Source organism: Heliangelus exortis, chromosome 7 (assembly GCF_036169615.1).
Source record: "Heliangelus exortis chromosome 7, bHelExo1.hap1, whole genome shotgun sequence".
Classification (NCBI taxonomy): Eukaryota; Metazoa; Chordata; class Aves; order Apodiformes; family Trochilidae; genus Heliangelus; species Heliangelus exortis.
In genome coordinates this window covers 31,010,725-31,031,726 of record NC_092428.1, presented here as the reverse complement: position 1 = coordinate 31,031,726, position 21,002 = coordinate 31,010,725, and the positions used below count along the sequence as shown (strand labels likewise).

General features: G+C 43.4%; 2 protein-coding genes across 2 annotated transcripts in view; both read right to left on the bottom strand.

Annotated features, from left to right (window-relative positions):
* The window catches only part of LOC139798095 (integumentary mucin C.1-like), a 49,477-nt gene extending 28,613 nt beyond the window's left edge, over positions 1-20,864 (bottom strand). Inside the window, exons 1-20 of the mRNA XM_071748180.1 lie at positions 20,848-20,864; positions 20,720-20,755; positions 20,422-20,469; positions 20,079-20,161; positions 19,534-19,614; positions 19,236-19,271; positions 18,947-18,979; positions 18,648-18,683; positions 18,349-18,384; positions 18,052-18,087; positions 17,757-17,792; positions 17,460-17,495; positions 17,163-17,198; positions 16,541-16,579; positions 16,242-16,277; positions 15,945-15,980; positions 15,648-15,683; positions 15,351-15,386; positions 15,059-15,094; positions 14,762-14,797 (exon numbers count right to left, since the gene is read on the bottom strand). Coding sequence (XP_071604281.1) covers positions 14,762-14,797; positions 15,059-15,094; positions 15,351-15,386; positions 15,648-15,683; positions 15,945-15,980; positions 16,242-16,277; positions 16,541-16,579; positions 17,163-17,198; positions 17,460-17,495; positions 17,757-17,792; positions 18,052-18,087; positions 18,349-18,384; positions 18,648-18,683; positions 18,947-18,979; positions 19,236-19,271; positions 19,534-19,614; positions 20,079-20,161; positions 20,422-20,469; positions 20,720-20,755; positions 20,848-20,864 — 805 coding nt within the window. The remainder of the gene's footprint in view (positions 1-14,761; positions 14,798-15,058; positions 15,095-15,350; positions 15,387-15,647; positions 15,684-15,944; positions 15,981-16,241; positions 16,278-16,540; positions 16,580-17,162; positions 17,199-17,459; positions 17,496-17,756; positions 17,793-18,051; positions 18,088-18,348; positions 18,385-18,647; positions 18,684-18,946; positions 18,980-19,235; positions 19,272-19,533; positions 19,615-20,078; positions 20,162-20,421; positions 20,470-20,719; positions 20,756-20,847) is intronic.
* On the bottom strand, positions 381-3,859 carry LOC139798642 (putative DMBT1-like protein). Its single transcript, XM_071749631.1, has 6 exons — positions 3,758-3,859; positions 3,506-3,541; positions 2,777-3,088; positions 2,046-2,141; positions 1,132-1,173; positions 381-482 (listed from the first exon to the last, which is right to left on the bottom strand). The coding sequence occupies exons 1-6, from the start codon at positions 3,822-3,824 to the stop codon at positions 442-444; spliced, it is 594 nt and encodes a 197-aa protein (XP_071605732.1). The 5' UTR covers positions 3,825-3,859; the 3' UTR covers positions 381-441.
* Positions 20,865-21,002: the final 138 nt, after the last annotated feature.

Sequence of the window (21,002 nt, the reverse complement as noted above, 5' to 3'; positions counted from 1 at the left end):
GTAGTAGTTTCTGGGTTTTTTGTAGTGGCTGGATGAGAAAGGAGAGAAAACAAACCTGCAGATTACTGCTGGTCCCTGCACGTCACATATGAGATACTCATTATAGGTAACAAATGTTCAAACTATAAATGGGTCATGGCACTGCTTCTCTTGGCAAAATGTTCCAGGGTCTAACCAGAATCACAGTAAAGAATTTCTTCCTAATATTACATCTAAATCTCCCCTCTTCAAGGTTTGACCTATTATCTCTTGAAGGAACCAGCAGTTCATGCCGGGGTCACACATACCTGCTGTTGTAGGCAAGGGAGAGATGATTGGGGTGGTCCCTGAAGCTCATGGGTAAATCCATGAATTTATACCCAGTGAGGAGATGGGGAGTCAGTCAAGACCTGGTCAGAGCTTGGGCAGAGATCTGAGCATTCAAGCCAGAGACAATGTGTGTTACTTACAGGTGGTAGTGTTGTCTTCAGCATAGTCTTCATCTGTGAGAAAGAAGAGATTTAATGAAATATTTCCTTCATTTTAAATGAAGATTTTGCTGCGAGACCCTAGGGAGCATCCTCAGCTCCTTGCAATATCACACAAAGCCTTTTTATTAGCATCCAATACTGGTGTCATGGTATGGTTTGTGTTGGAAGGGTCCTTAAATATAATTTAGGTTCATGGGCAGGAACACCTTCTATCAGACCAGGTTGCTCCAGGCTACATCCAACCTGACCTTGAACATTGATAGAGGTCAGGTAGCCACAGATTCTCTGGGCAACCTGGAAAAGGGTCTCACCGTGCTCACAGCAAAGGCCTCATTCCAAATACCTCATCTAAATTGCCCCTCTTCCAGATTTACACCCTTATCTGAAGGTGGGAACCAGCATTCCACTCCCAGGATCACACATACCTCCTCTTAAAGGGTTGTGTTTTCTGCAGGTTAGTCCTTGTCCCTGCACAGAGTGTGTGTGAGGTACCCATTACAGATAAAAAATGTACAAACCCAACCCCACTGAGTCAGCTTCCAGCTGGGATGCACCCCGAGAAGATAAAAGGGAAGCAGGATTAAAGGGAGCCAGTCAAGACCTGGTCAGAGGCTGGGCAGACAACTGAGCATGCAAGCCAGAGACACTGTGTGTGACTTACCAGTGGTAGTGTCATATTCTTCAGAATAAGCATAGTCTTCTTCTGTGAGAAAGAAAATATGAAATTATACATTATGCTAATTTTAAACTGAGGTTTTATTTTTCTTATTAATTCTGCTCTCCCCCATTTTTGGTTCTATGTATTATTCTTAGCTGATTGTTTCTGACAAATAATTGCAATGAATATTTATGAAATCACATAAAGCTTGTTGAAGTAGGAGACCCCACAACATCTCTAGGCAGCCTGTGGCACTGCCCCATCACCTGCATGTTAAAGAAGTTTATTCCAATGTTCAAATAGAACTTCCTATTTTCCACCATTATTCCTTTTCCTATTATTGAGCATCTTTCTCTAGAACCTCACCCCTCAGATATTTATAGACATTGCTAAGTTTTAATGGCCTCAAGCTTTTTTGCAAAGAATCACCATTTTATGGTTGATGATAAACACAGACTGGGAAATGGGGAAATTCATAGATGAAGCATTAGCTGCAGCATTTCTTGACATCTCCACTGATGTTCCCTCCTAACCAACATTTTAGCCAGGTTTCTCTAACACCCTGCACATTGTGCTCATGCTCTTTTCCTGTCTGCAGCGTGGTTGGGATTTCCACTGATCCCTGTTCCTCTGGGATGGCCTTGGAACTGGAGAGACGTCTGTGCTAGGAGAGGAGGCTGCTAGGAGGAGAAATTGGATGTCTGAAAGTCGCAGTGAAAAGCACAAGTGTGATCTGAGGAGCTTGTGACTTGCTCTAAGTAAAGAAAAGATGCAGGTAAGAGTGCCTCAGGTGAGCCAATTGTAAAGATCTCACCATACATACAGGCAGTCTTGATATCAGCAGGTAGACCTAATCACATGCCAGTTCCCCTCCCACCACATTTTCCTGTGAAAATGAACATGATCTTGGCTGTCACCTTTTTTAGTTGTTTTTGGGGATTCTGTGGTATCTGTCTCATCATCACTGTAGCTCGAAGATACAGCAGTGTCATCGGTAGAATTCATCGAGGACTCTGGAAGGTAGAGCAAATAAATTATTAGTGAACTTTAAGAATGGCCATGAGAACCGAGACAATGGTGAAATCACTCAAACATTCCACTTGGTGCAGCACGTGGTTGACGCTCATTTCTCATGCTCACCATTTTCAGACTCAGTGCTTGCTGCTATTGTCTTTGTATTTTTTCCAGAACTTTGTTTTGTTCCTGCTTAAATCACTTTTCCCATCACTCCAGGCCTCCCCAGCTTGCCTGTACCCCCTTAACGTATTGGGATGTCTCCCAGGAGCTTTCTCTTCTCCAAGTGGAACAACCCCAACTCCCTCAGCCTGGCTCTATAGCAGAGGTGCTCCAGCCCTCGAACCATCTTTGTGGCCTCCTCTGCACATGCTTCAACAGCTCCATGTCTTTCCTGTGTTGAGAGCTCCAGAACTGGACACAGAGCTCCAGGTGGGGTTTCAGGAGAGCAGAGGGGGAGAATCATCTCCTTTGACCTCCTGCTCAGGCTGCTCTTGATGACTATGGCCAGTGTTCTGGGCTGCAAGTGCACATTTCCAGACTCTACTCTGATGTCTCTTGTGATTATGGTCACAGGAAAACCCAAACACATTTTTAAGAGCAGACAATCTTTTGGTTTGGTTAAGCTATTTACCTGAACAGATGACACTGACATCCTCATCATGAACACACTCATGTTTGCTCCAGCCATCGTTCTCACAGTCCCAAAGCTGAGATTCAGTTCCTTTACATTGCACATTACTTAGGAGGATGTCATCTGTGCCAGGGCCAAAGTAAGCCTCATCCAAGACTGAAACAACTTCACCACAACCCAGCTGTTTGCACACAACGTTGCCACTTTCTGTCGCAAAGTTATCATCACAGACTGTCCCCCATTTGCCATCATGGAAGACTTCCACCCTCCCAGAGCATTGGTCCTCTCCAGATACCAATCGCAGTTTTGTCTCTGTAATTTAAACAAAAAATGAACGGGTAAACATCTCAGTTTGTTTATTCTCAGAATGTCTATACTTCTAACCTCTAAACTTGCCTCCCCATCCATGCAGGGATGGGCTGCCTGGTGTGTCCCCAGTACTCGGGGTTTACTGGGGAACACCTACAAGCAGGGCAGGGCAGAGACATGGACAGAAGAACTGACACCAGGGGTTAATTCAGCTCTGTCCTCACGGTCTGCTGAATGCAGGACCTGACCTATATCATGGTAGGTTGTTGTGGCTGTGCTGGTGGGATAACCAGCTCACCTCCAGATGGCTTCTGTAGCTCTGCAGATGTGTGGTTTGTTCACATGCAGGAGCTTCCCTCACTATCTTACCTTTGGGTTTCAATGAGTTTAGTCAGTGTAAAAATTTCTTCCATGCAGTACCTGAGCTTCCGGTTTGATTCTCCTCTTCTGCCCTTGCTGTGAGAGACAAGAAAAAAAATTAGTATTGATGTAAGATGTCATAATTCTGGGTATAATTTGTGTGTTAGTGCGAGGTGATGCCCGGTGTGTGGGTTGTCAGTGATACTGCAGGAGATCTTTTGCCACCCCCTCCCCACAAGGCTCTCTGTATTACTGATTCATTCTGTCTGTTATTTTAACTGCAAACATTAAAAAAAATTTCAGAGGCAGTACCTGGTTCAGCGAGGAGAGCAGCACTTAACAGCAGCAGCAGCCAGGTGAGACGAGCTTGCCAGTCCATTGTGGTTGTGGCTGTCTGTTCAGCTGATGGCACCTTCAGAATTTATACCAAATGGGTTCTGGTTTCCACCAAAGGTGTGTGCTGTGCAATTTGATCTTCCTTCCTGAATGTCTTCCAGCCCAATGCCAAAGCAATGATTTAGTGAGTATTTTCATTTCACAGGGTACATCCCAACATCCGGATAAGTAAATCCAGATCAGAGCAGTGCTGGTTCTGGATTGGCTACTGAGATCTTCCCAAACATTGCCCAAGAAACCTTTGTGGCCTTGCTTTGCTGAGGTGTTTTTTCCAGGAACCAGTGATTTACCTGTGGAGGTTGGGCTGTTTGGTAAGGATTCTCTTAAACTACTCTGAGAATTATGCCAAAAGAAGATTAGCATCTTGGAAATGTCAGGAAAGCCTCAGCCAAATTCTCTGTTTCTTATTCCTGTAAGGAGCAGTTTCTGGGCTTTTTCATATTCCTCTGACTCCTCTTTGACCTGGGACTGGAGACCTCCAGCATGGTTCAGCTCTTCAGTTCTCTCTCTCTCTCTCTCTCTTGCAGCCTGCAGAGCAATACAAGAGCTGTAAGAGAGACTGGCCAAGGTTTGGTTGGGTGAACATCATTTTTGGGGTGTAACCAAGGAAACGAGGGAGAAGGAGGAAGAGAGGGGCAGAGGGTGCTAAAGTTAGCTAAAACTGTGCCGATCAAGGAGTGTGCAGGTAACACCTGTGGGGCATCAGCAGCTGCCAGGTCCTGTTCTGAGGAAGACAGGAGAGACTGAAGTCATGGGGCCCTATGCAGTGATCTACACTGCTGTGCTCTGACCCCTGAGCTGGGTTGTTTTGGATCAAACAAGACAGAGCCTGAGGAAGTGGAGCCTATGCCTGGCAGGACTTAGGAGATGAGCTTCTGGATCTGTGAAATATTACACAAAAGAATCCAGACACAACATATTTATCAGGTGAAGGGGAGAAACTAGCAACAGGTTTTTAATCCACTGGACTATAGGATGAGAGGGAGAAGATATTGCAGTGCCCACTTTAGTACACATAAATCAAGACTGGGAAAAAGCATGAGAAATCATTGTGAAGAGAGAACATATGACAGCTTATGCTGGAGATTAACCTTTGCCATCTCTCTCCATGGTGGTTTTCCAGCTTAGGTGACTTGCAGGGAAAAAGGGAATCCCACCTACAAAGGGCATCCTACACAGCTCAAAAGGATTTGCCTCTAGCAAAGCCATGGAGCCTGCAGAATCCCTCCAGCCACAGTCTTCTCCTTGGAATGAGGTGCTGGTGACACCACCACTATGGCCTCTGACACTCCAAAGGGTACATCCAGCTCTACCTCTCTCTGTAGTGTCAGGGAGGAGATGGATCTCAGCTGGAGAGAGAAAAAAGCAAACTCAAATTGTTCTTAGCTGATTCAGAAATGAGCATCAACTCTGTCTTTCTGTGAATGCTTTTTGTAAATTCTCAGCAGAGTAGGCTGTGTGGTATCTATGCTCTTACCTTCCCAGTAACTTCTTGAGCAAACAGAGTCATGTCAGGTATCCAAACTCCTGGTTCCGTGTGTCTGTGTGAATGACTTGAATTCAGGGTCATTTCCTGAACTGACTTAAGTGTGTTTAGAGAAGATCCTTATAAATATATTTCCATCCATGTAATGGGCCTGAACGGTATGGTATGTACCAGTTCTATTTCCTGGCAAGAATTAATCAGTTTTATGCAAACAATTTTCACCTTTGAATCCCAGGCTGCTTTGTGTTGGGATGGACCTTAAAGCTCACCCAGTCCCATGCCCTCTGCCATGGTCAGGGACACCTCCCACCAACCCAGATTGCTCCAAGCCCCATCCAACCTGGGCTGAGACACTGCCAGGGATGGGGCAGCCACAGCTTCTCTGGGAAACCTGGGCCAGGGTCTTATAAGAAATGCTTAGAGACTATATTAGATAAATATGTGAGGCCTTGGTCATAAACTGTATGGAAGTGCAAAGTCTTCAAGCTGGTTGGAGGTTTTACTTGATAGACAAAGGCAAAATAAAATTAAGTCCTGAATGCACAGGAACAGTTGTCCCTGTGTGCCAAAAGTCAAGCCAGAGGAGAAGAGAACTTTTCTGGCTTAATGGGGAGGTACTGAAGGAGATTTGGCTAAAAAGGGAGCTTGCAGACTATTGAAAAAAGGGGTAGCTACTGAGAGAGAGTTTAGGAGTATAGTTAGGTCATGTAGAAAGAAAATTAGAAGGCACATTTTTACTCAATTTTGCGACTTCTGTTTAAGATAACAAAATGTCTTTCTACAGCTACATCAACAGCAAAAGGCTGGGGAAACCTCCACTCTGTTGAACATGGAAGAAACATAGTTACCAAAGATAACTTAAAAAGGCTGAGGTATTTAACACTTTCTTTATCTCAGTTTGCAACAGTAAGACAGGATGTCCTGAGGGCAGCTGCTTCTGGGGCTTGTAGAGAGAAATAAGAAGATGAGTAGCCCCCATGTAATCCTGGAGGGAACAGTCTGTGACCTGCTGAGCCACTTGGATCCTCACAAGTCTATGGGACCAGACAGGATCCACCCCAGGGTGATGAGGGACCTGGGGAAGAGCTCCCCAAGCTGCCCTCCATCATTTACCAACAGTCCTGGCTCACAGGGGAGGTCCCAGAAGTTGGTGAATGTCACACCAATCCGCAGAAAGAGACAAAAGGAGGACCCAGGAAACTCCAGGTCTCTCAGCCTGACCTCGGTGCCTGGCAGGGTTATGGAGCAGCTTATCCTGGGGGCAATCACACAGCACCTACAGGATGGACAGGGGATCAGATCCAGCCAGCACAGGCTTAGGAAGGGCAGGTCCTGTCTGACCAACCTGAGCTCCTTTTATGAGATCTGGTGGAGGAGGGGAAGGCGGTGGACGTGGTCTACCTGGACTTCAGCAAAGCCTTTGACACCATCTCCCACAGCATTCTCCTGAAAAAGCTGTCAGCCCATGGCTCAGAGAGAGTTACTCTGTTCTGGGTTAGGAATGGTACCAGAGTGGTGCTGAATGGTGCTGCATCCAATTGGCAGCCATGGTGTCTCCCAGGGATAAGCACTGGGCCCAGTTCTGTTTAATATCTTCATTGATGATTTAGGTGAGGGGATTGAGACCACCATTAGCACATTCACAGACGACACTAAACTGGGGGGAGTGTCAATCAGCTGGAAGGCAGGAGGGCTCTGCTGAGAGACCTGGACAGACTGGAGAACTGGGTGATTCCAACAGGATGAGGTTCTGATGTAAGGGTTAAGATAAAAACGTAATTGTCTAGGGGTCACATTGACCTGATAAAAGCTAACATAGAATGCTTGTTTGATAGAAACTAAGAAATTGTTTAGGTAGTCATCACCTTACAAGGGAAATATACATGCTGAACTGATAACTATAGCAACCGTGAGGTAAGAAACCAAACATGCTGTTGGTTTGGCTGAAGACTGAAGAAATGCGCATGGCCGGAGAGAAAGAGGTGAAAATTTTACATAGAGAAAGAGCTTTGCTTCATTTTTACTTCATCCCCATGACCTCCACAACACCCAGGAGCCACTGTGCAAGCACAGGAGGGAGGCAATTATGAAAATGACCTCCTGGGACTAATTTTAATACAAAGCAGAAGTAGGTGATGCATATGTATCGGCGTATTGTGAAATCTGATGACTTTAGTGCATGTAACAAAAGCCTCATTGCAAGATCAGTGCTCAGGGATTTCGGAGGAATTATCACCTCATGCTCCCAGCACTGGATAAACATTCCCTTCTCTACAACTTTCCAAGCTGTGGATTCGTTTTTCTGCAAGTCAATTTTTGGCACCCCGGATGGGACACTGCTCCACCCGGCTGCAGGATCAATGGGGAAAGAGACAACCACGGCACGTGCCCTGAGATTTCTCAGAGGGATTCTGCTCCTAAGCTCTCACCACAGGGGTGGACAACTGTGGATGAGGTTTATTGGATTATAAGGTACAGGGACCTCTAAGTTATTAGGGACACCTATGCTGGGTTGAGGGTGCCGAGGTAGTGAAGCAACAATGTCTTGTGCAAGGCAGAACTCATTGGATAAATAGAGGGCCTGAGAGGGAAGGGTGATCTCTAGGACCCAAAGGACCTGTTGATGACTGCATAAGAGGAAGGCGAAGGGTAAGAAGAAACAACCAGCTGGTGGGATACTAAGTGGGATCCTAAGTGATGTAGTGCTCAGATATCACTGGTTGCAACTGGTGCTTGTCCTTGGATTTATATCACTTGGTGAGCTCAGGAAGCAGCACTGGGATGTCTATCTGTAAGGCAGCTCAATCTTTCTTAAATGCTCAGTGGTTGAGATATTTGGTGCAATGGGGAAGAACTGTGAGAGGGAAACAAAATCTTGATAAGAAAAATCACCCAGCTGATAGAATTACTTTTTGTCACTGAGAGTATTTATTGAAGTTTAGGATTTTACAGATCCAATTAAGATCTGAAATTAAGGAACAGAAGCACAGTAAGATTAAAATACCTTTTGATTTACACCCACCCTTATAATTTATTTTTTAGAAATTAGTAGCAGACGTGCAACACGCCCACATGTAGAAGAGATCAACATAGTGTTAGGGTTAGAAGAAACATGATTGGGGTTGTTATTATTTGGGGGTGATGGTAAGAAGTGTGCTGCCACTTTCACTTGTGCTTCTTTTTCCTCAGACCCGACGTCTCCTGCTGCGGCGGGAGGAAGAACTGGAACGAGCAGATGAGGAAGATCTGGAACGAGCACCTGAGTGGAGAGGAAATTATTTTTTTTTTTGGTTGTGATGGTGTCCCATCAGCAGCTCATTACTCTCTCCTACAACTGACCCCGAGGTCACACAAGTGACCACTGCCTGTCCCTTCTCCCCTGGGAAGAGGGTGAGCTTGCTGTGATGCCCCGAGCTGTTTCTTTGCCTGCCAGAGCACCCTGGCATGGGCTGGCCAGCAGCCAGGCAGGATACAGGCAGCTCTTTTGTATGCATGGTTTTTTTTCCTTGAATGGTGCAGACGTAGGGCAGCTCATCCCCTTGACCCTCAGCCCAAGGATGGTTTGGCTGCCAGCCCCTGTTACCAGCAGTGTGTGGTCCCCAGGCTCTCTGCCTGCTCCTGACCTCTCCCACTTCCCCTTTTCTTCTCTCTCCAGATCCCTCCTGCCCCTGAACTTCCAGGCTTTCCCAGCTCCCACCTCTTACCCACCATGTCCTGTCCTTAGGAAGAGAAGTCATTAAAACACAGAAGAAATGAGAAAACCTTACCTGCTTTTCCAGAACGTGAGCGTGATTTGGTATTGAGTTTTGCTGAGGGAAAAAACCCCGAAACAACAACTTAAAAGGTGAGACTGCATAAGGAAAATGTGTGCTTTTATGTGATTTTTTAATTAATAGGAATGTGTGTAATCAAGAATTGTATGTAATAGATAAATGAAATACTAATTAGTAGCTAGTTGTTTTAATTGCTAAATTAATTATTCAATTAATTAATTAAGAATGAGAAATCCTTACCTTGGGATTTAGAACGTCGACGTGATTTAAGACGGAGTTTTACTGAGGGGAAAATAAAGCAACATAAAAAGTGAGACTGAATAAGGAAAATATGTGATTTCATATAATGAATGAATGAATGAATTATGAGAATACCTTACCTTTTTTTACAAGACGTACACGTGGTTTGGAACGGGATTTTACTGAGGGAAAAAAGCCAAAAATAATGGAAGACATGAGATTGAATAAGGAAAATGTGTGCATTTATGTGACTGATTGATTGATTGATTATTCAGAATGCATGTAGTCAAGAAACTAAAGTGCTCAATTAGTAATCATTAATAGTTGATAGCTCTAATTAATTGAGTACTGATTAATTAAACAACCAACTAATTAATTAAGAATGAAAATATGTTACCTGCTTTGATGGGAAATATGCCTGATTTGGAGAGTTGTTTTACTGAGAGAAAAAAATCCAAACAAGAACATAGAATGTGAGACTGGATAGGCAAAATATGTGCTTTTATGTAATTAATAACTTAAGTAATTAAGAATGAGAATACCTTACCTTTCTTCTTACGAAATAGGCGAGGCTTGCGAAGGCGTTTCACTGGTGGGAAAAAAACCCAAACAATTACTTAAGATGTGAGACTTAATAAGCAAAATGTGTGTTTTTCTGTAATAAGTGAAGTAATTAATAAGAATTCATGTAATCAAGAATGTATGTAATAGATAAATGAATTCTTATTAATGGTTAATTATTTTAGTTAATGAATTTATTAGTCAATGAATTACTAATGAATAATGAGAAAACTTTACCTTTGAATACAGGAATTGGTTTGGGAAGGGGCTTTACTGAGGGGAAAAATAAACAACAGAAAAAGTGAGACTGAATAAGAAAAATACGTGCTTTTATGTAATCAATTAATTAATTAATTTAGAATAATAATGGCTTACCTACGTATACAGGACTTATAACTAGTATGGGTTGGTGTTTTACTGAGAAAAGAAAAATAATGTAAGACGACACTGAATAAGGAAAATGTATGCATTTGTGTGATTGATTCATTAATAATTAAGAATGTAGTTAAGAATATAAAGTGATCAATTAATTGTTATTAATGGTTTATATTTTTATTCATTGAAGGATTAACAACCAACCAATTAATTAATTAAGAATGAAAATATGTTACCTGCTTTGATAGGAAATTTGCGATGTTTGCGACGGAATTTTACTGATGGGATAAAACAGAAACAACAACGATATAAAAAGTGAGACTGAATAAGCAAAATGTGTACTTTTATGTAATTAATAAATGAAGTATTTAGGAATACGTTACCTATCTTCTTACGAAATAGGTGAGACTTGTGACGGCGTTTTACTGATGGGAAAAAACCCAAACAATAACAAAGGATATGAGACTAAATAATGAAAATGTGTGCTTTTCTCTAATCAATCAACTAATTTATAAAGAATGGGTATAATCAAGCATCTTATGTAATAGATAAATGAATTATTAACTAATTGTTATTTATTTTAATAATTTTCTTAATTAATTTCTAATTAAGAATGAGAAAACCTTACCTTGTTTTTTACGACGTGGGCGTGGTTTGGGACGGATTTTTACTGGGGGAAAAAAAAGCCAAACAACAACAGAAAAAGTGAGATTGAATAAGGAAACTGTGTGTTTTCATGGAATCAATTAATATGTATATTGTAATCAGCTGGATGACTTAAACTAGGAAATGTTAGCAGCTACAGATTTCAGGAACAGGGTTGTCATGGACAAAGAGCTCATACTAAGAAAAATGTAGGGGCTTGAATACTAAAGATGACATTATTGGCCTTAATGGGGACAAGATTTAATTCTGGTTACTCCATGGTGTCAGCCCCATGCTCCAATGCATGCCTTGCAGCTGAAGTTGAGTCTCCTGTAAGCTGTCAGCACAACACACAAGTTTTACTGAGGCAGTGAGTGCCATTGCCCATGTGGAGCCTTTAGTCTGCTCTCTAAGCATCCAGGGCAGAATGTTTTCAGTGAATGAACAGAACTTGCATTTCAGATTTGTCAGAAGATAAATTCCATTTTAGAAAACTAAGGTTCAAACCAGACCCAATGACTCAGCTTCTAGTTGGGATGCACCTTGGAAATTTCCATGGAGTCTGAGTGTATAGGAATGAGATGATCCAGGGCAAATGTGAAATGATGCTGGTGTCTGCCCCAGTGCTTTCCCCTTCCCCAGTACTTCAATCAGTCTAGGTATTTCTCTCCTGTCAATCCCAACAGCATTACTTACCAGTGGTAGTGGTTTCTTCATCATTAGTTTGACCTTCTGTTTCTGTGAGAAAAACGAAACCATGAAATTGTATATTGTCTGTGTTTTACATACACTTGGGAACCACATAAAAATGAGTAAACTGCTCCACATGGTTCAAGAAATGATCAGAAATTAATACCTTTCTTTTCTGCTTTTGTGGACTTCATTTGGGCTGTCAAAGAGAAAGTAAAACCAAATATCCGTAACTGTTACATGAGGTGTGAGCAAAGCAAAGACCATTAATGGAGAGGGAACCAGCAGTTCACCCCAGGGTCACACATACCTGCTGTTGTAGTCTTCTTTGTCGTGCTTTTTGCAGGGGCTGGATGAGACAGGAGAGAAAACAAACCTGCAGGTTAGTGCTGGTCCCTGCACAGGGTACATGTGGGTACTCATTACAGATAACAAATTTTCAAACCAAGAAAGGGGCATGACACTGCTTTTCTCTAAAACCTGGGCCAGGCTCTCATCACCCACACAGCAAAGACTTCCTTCGTAGTCTCTCATCTAAAACTCCTCTCTTCCACATTAAAGCATTATCTGCTAGAGGGATCCAGCATTTCATCCCTGGGTTACACATACCAGCTGTTGTAGTCTTCTTTGTTGTGGTTTTTGTAGGGGCTGGATGAGACAGGAGAGAAAAAAAAAGTTGCAAGTTAGTCCTGGTCCCTTCGCAGGGTACAGATAACAAAGGTTCAGACCCAATCCCCCCGAGTCAGCTTCCAGCTGGGATGCACCCCGGAAAGTTTGCAGGGAGCCTGACATGGTAGGAGTGAGACGATGAAGAGGAAATGTGAATCCATGCAAGTGTAGTGTGCCTGCCCCAGTGCTTTTGTCAGTGCAAGTATTTCTCCTGCATCCACCCCAAGACCCTTTCCTACTTTATTATGCATGGAAGCCAAGGGACAGATGACAGGGATGGTCCCAAAAACTCATGGGTAAATCCATGAAATTATACTGAGTGAGGAGAAGGGGAGCCAGTCAAGGAGAGCCTGGTCAGAGCTTGGGCAGAGATCTGAGCATGCAAGCCAGAGACACTGTGTGTGACTTACCAGTAGTAGTGTCTTCTTCTTCAGCATAAGCATAGTCTTCAACTGTGAGAAAGAAGAGATGAAATTAAACATTTAATTTATTTTAAATGAAGGTATTACCCTGAGACCCTAGAGAGCGTCCTTATCTGCTTGCAATATCACACAAACCCTTTTGTTTAACATCCAATACTGGTGTCATAGTATGGTTTGTGTTGGAAGGGTCCTTAAATATAATTTAGGTTCATGGGCAGGGACACCTTCTATCAGCCCAAGTTGCTCCAAGTCACATCCATCCTGGCCTTGAACATTGATAGAGGTCAGGTAGCCACAGATTCTCTGCGCAACCTGGAAAAGGGTCTCACCATGCTCACAGCAAAAGCTTCATTCCAAATATCGCATCTAAATTGCCCCTCTTCCAGATTTAAACCCTTATCTGAAGGTGGATACCAGCAATTCACTGAGGATCACACATACCTACTCTTAAAGGTTTCTGCAGGTTGGTCCTGGTCCCTGCACAGGGTACGTGTGCAGTGCCCATTACAAATAAGAAAATCTCAAACCCAACCCCACTGAGTCATCTTCCAGCTGCGATGCAGCCCTGGAAGATTAAAGGGAACTTTGCTTGTTAGGACTGAGATGATGGAGAGGAAATGTGAATCCATGCAGGTGTAGTGTGCCTGCCCCAGTGCTTTTGTCAGTGCAAGTATTTCTCCTGCACCAACCTCAAGACCCTTTCCCTCCTTTATTGTGCATGGAAGGCAGGCAGAGGTGATTGGTATGGTCCCTGAAGTTCATGCGTGAATCTATGAAGTTATTCACAAAGAGGTGTCAGGGAGCCAGTCAACACAATGGAGATATTACCCTGAGACCCTCAGGAGCAACCCAAGCTGCTTGATATATCACAGAAGTCCTTTTGATTAACATCCAATACTGGTGTCATAGTATGGTTTGTGTTGGAGGGGTTCTCACAGAGAGGTGTCAGGGAGCCAGTCAACACACAGTTAGCGTTTTGGCAGAGAACAGAGCATGAAATTCAGAGTAACTGTGTGTTACTTACAGGAGGTAGTCTCTTCTGGTTCAGCAGCTGTGAGAAAGAAGACATGAAATTAAATATTATCTTCATTTCAAGTGGATATTTTTGCTCCAAGGTCCATTGCAAATACATTAGCTTCTTGCAATATCATCAAAGTCTTTACTGTAATATCCAATAATGGTGTTGGGATTGGTTTGCATTAGAAGGGACTTAAATATAGTTAAATTCAATGGACAGGGACAGCTTCTCCCAAACAAGGTTCCTCCGATCCCCATCCAACCTGGTCTTGAAAACCTGAAGGAATGGGTAAGCCACAGTTTGTTTGAGGAGCCTGGATCAGTGTCTCAGCCCCCTCACAGCAAATCATTTCTTACTAAAATGTCATCTAAATCTCCCCCCTTCCACATTTAATCTCTTATCTCCTGCAGGAAACATCAGTTCCCTCCCAGGGTCACACATACCTGCAGTTGTAGTCGTTGTTCTTTTTGTAGTGGCTGGAAGAGACAGGAGAGAAAACAAACCTGCAGGTTAGTGCTGTTCCCTGCCCAGGGCATGAGTGAGACACCTGTAATGGGTAACAGATCTTAAACCATGACTGGGTCATGGCACAGCTTATCTGAGCACCATGGTCCAGGGTCTAAACACTACCACAGCAAAAAATTTCTTCCTAATGTCTCATGTAAGTCTCCCCTCTTCCAGAATTAATCCATTATCTGTAGGAGGGAACCAGCAGTTCCCACCCACTGTCACACATACCCCCTGTTGTAGTCGTGGTTGTTTTTTTTGTAGGGACAGGAGAGAAAACAAACCTGCAGCTTAATCCTTCTCCTTGAATGTGGTACATCTGAGATAGCCATTACAGATAACAAATTTCAATCCATGAATGGGTCATGGCACCGTTTGTCTGGGCAACATGGTCCAGTGTCTAAATATGATCACAGCAAATAATGTTTTCCTGATATCTCATCTAAATCTAAACTCTTCCAGATTTAATCCATTATTTGTTGGAGAGAACCAGCAATTCCCCCCCCCCCCCCCCCCCCCCCGGGTCACACATACCTGCTGTTGTAGTTGTGGTTGTTTTTTTTGTAGTGGCTGGAAGAGACAGGAGAGAAAACAAACCTGCAGGTTAGTGTTGGTCCCTGTACAGGGCACGTGGGTGATACACATTACAGATAACAAATTTCAGTCCAGGAGTGGGTCATGGCACTGCTTCTCTGGGAAACATGGTCCAGGGCCTAACCACCCTCACAGCAAAGATTTTCTTTCTAATAAGCCATGAAAATCTCCCCTCTTCCAGATTGAATCCATTATCTGTTGGAGGGAACCAGCAGTTTCCCCCCAGGTCACACGTACCTGCTGTTGTAGTCGTGGTTGTTTTTTTTGTAGTGGCTGGAAGAGACAGGAGAGAAAACAAACCTGCAGTTAGTGCTGGTCCCTGTACAGGGCACGTGTGAGATACACATTATAGATAACAAATGTCCAAACCATGAATGGCACTGCTTCTCTGGGCAACATGGACCAGGGTCTAACCACAACCACAGCAAAGATTTTATTCCTGATATCTCATCTAAATCTCCCCTCTTCCAGATTTAATCCATTATGTGTTGGAGGAAACCAGCAGATCTCCCCAGAGGGTCACACATACCTGCTGTTGTAGTTGTGGTTGTTTTTTTTGTAGTGGCTGGAAGAGACAGGAGAGAAAACAAACCTGCAGGTAAGTGCTGGTCCCTGTACAGGGCACGTGGGTGATACACATTACAGATAACAAATTTCAATCCAGGAGTGGGTCATGGCACTGCTTCTCTGGGAAACGTGGTCCAGGGCCTAACCACCCTCACAGCAAAGATTTTCTTTCTAATAAGCCATGAAAATCTCCCCTCTTCCAGATTGAATCCATTATCTGTTGGAGAGAACCAGCAGTTTCCCCCCAGGTCACACGTACCTGCTGTTGTAGTCGTGGTTGTTTTTTTTGTAGTGGCTGGAAGAGACAGGAGAGAAAACAAACCTGCAGTTAGTGCTGGTCCATGAACAGGGTACTTGTGAGGTTCCCGTTACAGATAACAAATTTCAATCCATGAATGGGTCATGGCACTGTTTGTGTGAGAATCCTGGTCCAGAGCCTCACCACCCTCACAGAAAAGAAGTTTTTCCCAATACCTCATCTAAAGCTCCCCTTTTCCAGATTTATTCCATTATCTTTTGGAAGGAACCAGCAGTTCACCCCTAGGGTCACACATACCTGCTGTTGTAGTCGTTGTTGTTTTTTTTGTAGTGGCTGGAAGAGACAGGAGAGAAAACAAAACTGCAGGTTAGTGCTGGTCCTTTCAAAGGGCATGAGTGTGAAACTTGTTACAGGTAACAAACTTTAAACTATGAATGAGTCATGCCATGTTTTTTCTGAACAACCTGATCGAGGATCTCACCACAATCACAGCATGAAGTTCTTTCTGATATCTCATCTAAATCTCCCCTCTTCCAGATTTAATTCAATATCTGTTGGGGGTAACCAACATTTCACTGCTAGGGTCACACATACCTGCTGTTGTAGTCGTGGTTGTTTTTTTTGTAGTGGCTGGAAGAGACAGGAGAGAAAACAAACATGCAAGTTAGTGCTGGTCCCTTCACATGGCACATGTGAGGTTCTCATTATAGACAAGAAATGTTCATATAAAGAATAGGGCATGCCACTGCTTCTCTGGAAAGTATGGTCCAGGGTTTAACCACAATCACAGCAAAGGCTTTCTTCCCAATATCTCATATAAATCTCTCATCTTCCTAATTTAATCCATTATCTGTTAGGGAGAACAAGTAGTTCACCCCCAAGGTCACACATACCTGCTGTTGTAGTTGTAGTAGTTTTCTTTTTTGTAGTGGCTGGAAGAGACAGGAGAGAAAAACCTTCAGGGTAGTGCTGGTCCCTGCCCAGGGCATGAGTGAGATACCCATAATGGATAACAAATCTTAAACCATGACTGGGTCATGGCACTGCTTATCTGAGCAACGTGGTCCGGGGACTAACCACTACCACAGCAAAGAATTTTTTCCCAATAACTCATCTAAATCTAAACTCTTCCCAATTTAATCCAGTTAATCCATTTTCTGTTTGAGGGAAACCCCTAGCAGTTCTGTTTGAGTAGTTACCCCTAGGGTCATACATACCTGCTGTTGTAGTCGTAGTTGTTTTTTTTGTAGTTGCTGGAAGAGACAGGAGAGAAAACATACGTACAGGTTAGTGCTGGTCCCTGCACAGGGCAAGTGTGTGATACACATTACAGATAACAAACTTTAAAAAATAAATGGGCGATGCCACTGCTTCTCAGGACAACCTGATACAGGATTTAAATACCTTCACAGCAAAAAATTTCTTCCTGATAACTCCTCTGACTTTAACCTCTTCCAGATTTAATGCATTATCTTTTGGAAGGAACCAGCATTTTTCCCCCAGGGTCACACATACCTGCTGTTGTAGTAGTTGTTGTTTTTTTTGTAGTGGCTGGAAGAGACAGGAGAGAAAAAAAAACCTGCAGGTTAGTGCTGGTCCCTGTACAGGACACATATGATGTCCTCATTATAGACAAGGAATGTCGAAATATTGAATGGGTCATGCCACTGTTTCTCTCTGCAACATGGCCAGGGTCTCATCACCCTAGCAGCAAAGAAATACTTCCTAATATCTCATCTAAATTTCCCCTTTCTCAGATTTAGTCCATTATCTCCTTGAAGGAACCAGCACTTTTCCCCCGGTCACACATACCTGCTGTTGTAGTCGTGGTTGTTTTTTTTGTAGTGGCTGGAAGAGACAGGAGAGAAAACATGTACAGGTTAGTGCTGGTCCCTGCAGAGGGCACACGTGAGATACTCATTATAGACAAGAAATTTCAAACCATGAATGGGACACGCCACAGCTTTTCTTGGTACACACATCTAGGACCAAACCACCCTCACAGCAAAGATTTTCTTCCTAATGAGCCATGAAAATCTCCCCTCTTCCAGATTTAATCCATTATCCATCGGAGGCAACCATCAGTTTCCCCCCCTAGGTCAGACATACCTGCTGTTGTAGTCGTGGTTGTTTTTTTGGTAGTGGCTGGAAGAGACAGGAGAGAAAACATACGTGCAGGTTAGTGCTGGTCCCTCCAAAAGGGTGTGTGTGTGCTACCCATTACAGATAACAAACTTTAAACTATGAATGGGTCATGCCACTTCTTCTCTCAACAACCTGGTCCAGGATTTAACATCATCACAGCAAAGAATTTCTTCCTAATACCTCATCTAAATCTCCACTATTCAAGATTTAGACTATTATCTCCTGAAGGAACCAGCACTTCCCTCCACATCACACATACCTGCTGTTGTAGTGGTTGTTCTTTTTTTTGTAGTGGCTGGAAGAGACAGGAGAGAAACAAACCTGCAGGTTAGTCCTGTTCCTTGAATAGGGTACATGTGAGGTTCCCGATATAGATAACAAAGATTCAAACCATGAATGGCTCATGCCACTGCTTTTTTGGGAAACATGGTCCACGGTCTAAACTCAATCACAGCAAAGAATTTCTTCCTAATACCTCATCTAAATCTCGTCTCTTCCAAATTTCATCTACTATCTCCTGAATGAACCATCAGTTTTTCCCCCAGGTCACACATACCTGCTGTTGTAGTCGTGGTTGTTTTTTTTGTAGTGGCTGGAAGAGACAAGAGAGAAAATAAACGTGCAGGTTAGACCTGGTCTCAGCACCTGTCACATGTGAGGTTCTCATTATAGACAAGACATATACAAATCTTGAATGGGTCATGCCACTGCTTATCTGATCAAAATGGTCTGGGATCTAACCACAATCACAGCAAAGAATTTTTTCTCAATATCTCATCTAAGTCTTCATTATTCCAGATTTAATCCATTACCTGTTGGAAGGAACCAGCAGTTCCCCCCCAGAGTCACACATACCTGCCGTTGTAGTAGTGGTTGTTTTTTTTGTAGTGGCTGGAAGAGACAGGAGAGAAAAGAAACCTGCAGGTTAGCGCTGGTCACTTCACAGGGCATGAGTGTGAAACTTGTTACAGGTAACAAACTTTAAACTATGACTGGGTCATGATATTACTTATCTGAGCAATGTGGTCTAGGGTCTAAACTCAATCACACAGCAAATAATTTCTTTCTATAATGTCATCTACATCTCCCCTTTTACAGATTTAGTGTATTATGTCCTGAAGAATCTAGGATTTTCTCCCCAGGGTCACACATACCTGCTGTTGTAGTCGTGGTTGTTTTTGTAGTGGCTGGAAGAGACAGGAGAGAAAACAAACCTGCAGGTTAGTGCTGGTCCCTGCACATGGCACAATTGAGGTACTCGTTATAAGTAAGAAATGTCCAAATCATAAATGGGACATGCCACTGCTTTTCTTGGTATCCTGATCTACAATCAAAGCATCCTCACAGCATAAAATTTCTCCCTAATAAATCTCTCCTATCTTCCAGATTTAATCCATTATCTGTTGGGGGGAACCAGCAGTTCACCCTTAGGGTCACACATACCTGCTGTTGTAGTCGTGGTTGTTTTTTTTGTAGTGGCTGGAAGAGACAGGAGAGAAAACATATATGCAGGTTAGTGCTGGTCCCTGCACATGGCACATGTGAGGTACATGTTATAGACAAGAAATGTCCAAATCATGAAAGGGTCATGACACATTTTATATGAACAAAATGGTTGAGGGTCTAACTGCAGTCACAGCAAAGGCTTTCTTCCCAGTATCTCATCTAAATCTCCCATCTTCCAAATTTCAGCCATTAATGCATGGAGGAAATAAGCAGTTCACCCCAGGGTCACACGTACCTGCTGTTGTAGTCGTTGTTGTTGTCGTCGTTGTTGTTGTGCTTTCTGCAGGAGCTGGATGAGACACGAGAAAAAACAAACCTGCAGGTTAGTCCTAGTCCCTGCACAGGAGGCATGTTAGAATCTCATAAATGATAACAAAGCTTTAACTATGAATGGGTCATGCCACCGCTTCCCTTAGAAACCTAATCCAGGGTCTCACCACCCTCACAGCAAAGACTTTCTTCCCAATATCTCATCTAAATCTCCCCTCTTTCAGATATAATCTATTATTCGTTGGAGGGGACCAGCAGTTCCCCCAGTTGTAGTCGTGGTCGTTTTCTTTTTTGTAGTGGCTGGAAGAGACAGGAGACAAAAAAACCCTGCAGGTTACTGCTGGTCCCTGCACAGGGTATTTGTTTGATACGTGTAATAGACAACAAATGTAAACTGTGAATGGGTCATGCCACTGCTTCTCTCTGAAAAATGGCCAGAATCTCACCACCCCAACAGCCAAGAAGTTCTTCCTAAAACCTCATCTAAATTTCCCCTTTTCAAGATTTAACATATAATCTCTTTGAAGGAACCAACAGTTCCCTGCAGGGCCACATACCTGCTGTTGTAGTTGTCGTTGTGCTTCCTGCAGAGTCTGGATGAGACAGGAGAGAAAAAAAAACTGCAGGTTAGTGCTGGTCCCTGCACAGAGCATGTGTATGATACCCATTACAGGTAACAAATCTTAAACCATGAAGGGGTATGCTACTGCTTCTCTTGGAAACATGGTCCAGGATATCACCACAATCACAGGAAGTTGTTTCTTCCCAATATCTCATTTAAATCTCCCCTCATCCACATTTCAGCCATTAATTCATGGAGGGAATCAGCGATTCACCCCAGGGTCACACACACCTGCTGTTGTAGTCGTCGTTGTCGTTGTTGTTGTGCTTCCTGCAGAGGCTGGATGAGACAGGAGAGGAAACAAACCTGCAGGTTAGTGCTGGTCCCTGCACAGGGTACGTGTGAGATACCCATTATATATAACAAATGACTGATTGATGCCACTGCTTTTCCTGGCAAAATTGTCCAGAATCTTGCAACTAACACAGCAAAAAATTTCTTCCTATTATCTCATTTAATTTATCCCTCTTCCAGATTTCAGTCATTATCTGTGGAAGGAACCAGCAGTTCCCCCCAGGGTCACACATACCTGTTGTTGTCGCCGTCGTTGTGGTTTCTGCAGAGGCTGAATGAGAGAGGAGAGAAAAAAACCTGCAGGTTAGTGCTGGTCCCTGCACAGGGTATGTGTGAGGTTCCCATTATAGATAAGAAAAGTACACTAAGTCATCTTCCATCTCGGATGCACCCCGGGAAGTCTAGAGGGAGCCTGGCTTGTTAGGAGTGAGCTGATGGAGAGCAAATGTGAATCCGTGCAGGTGTAGTGTGCCTGCCCCAGTGCTTTTGTCAGTGCAAGTATTTCTCCTGCACCAACC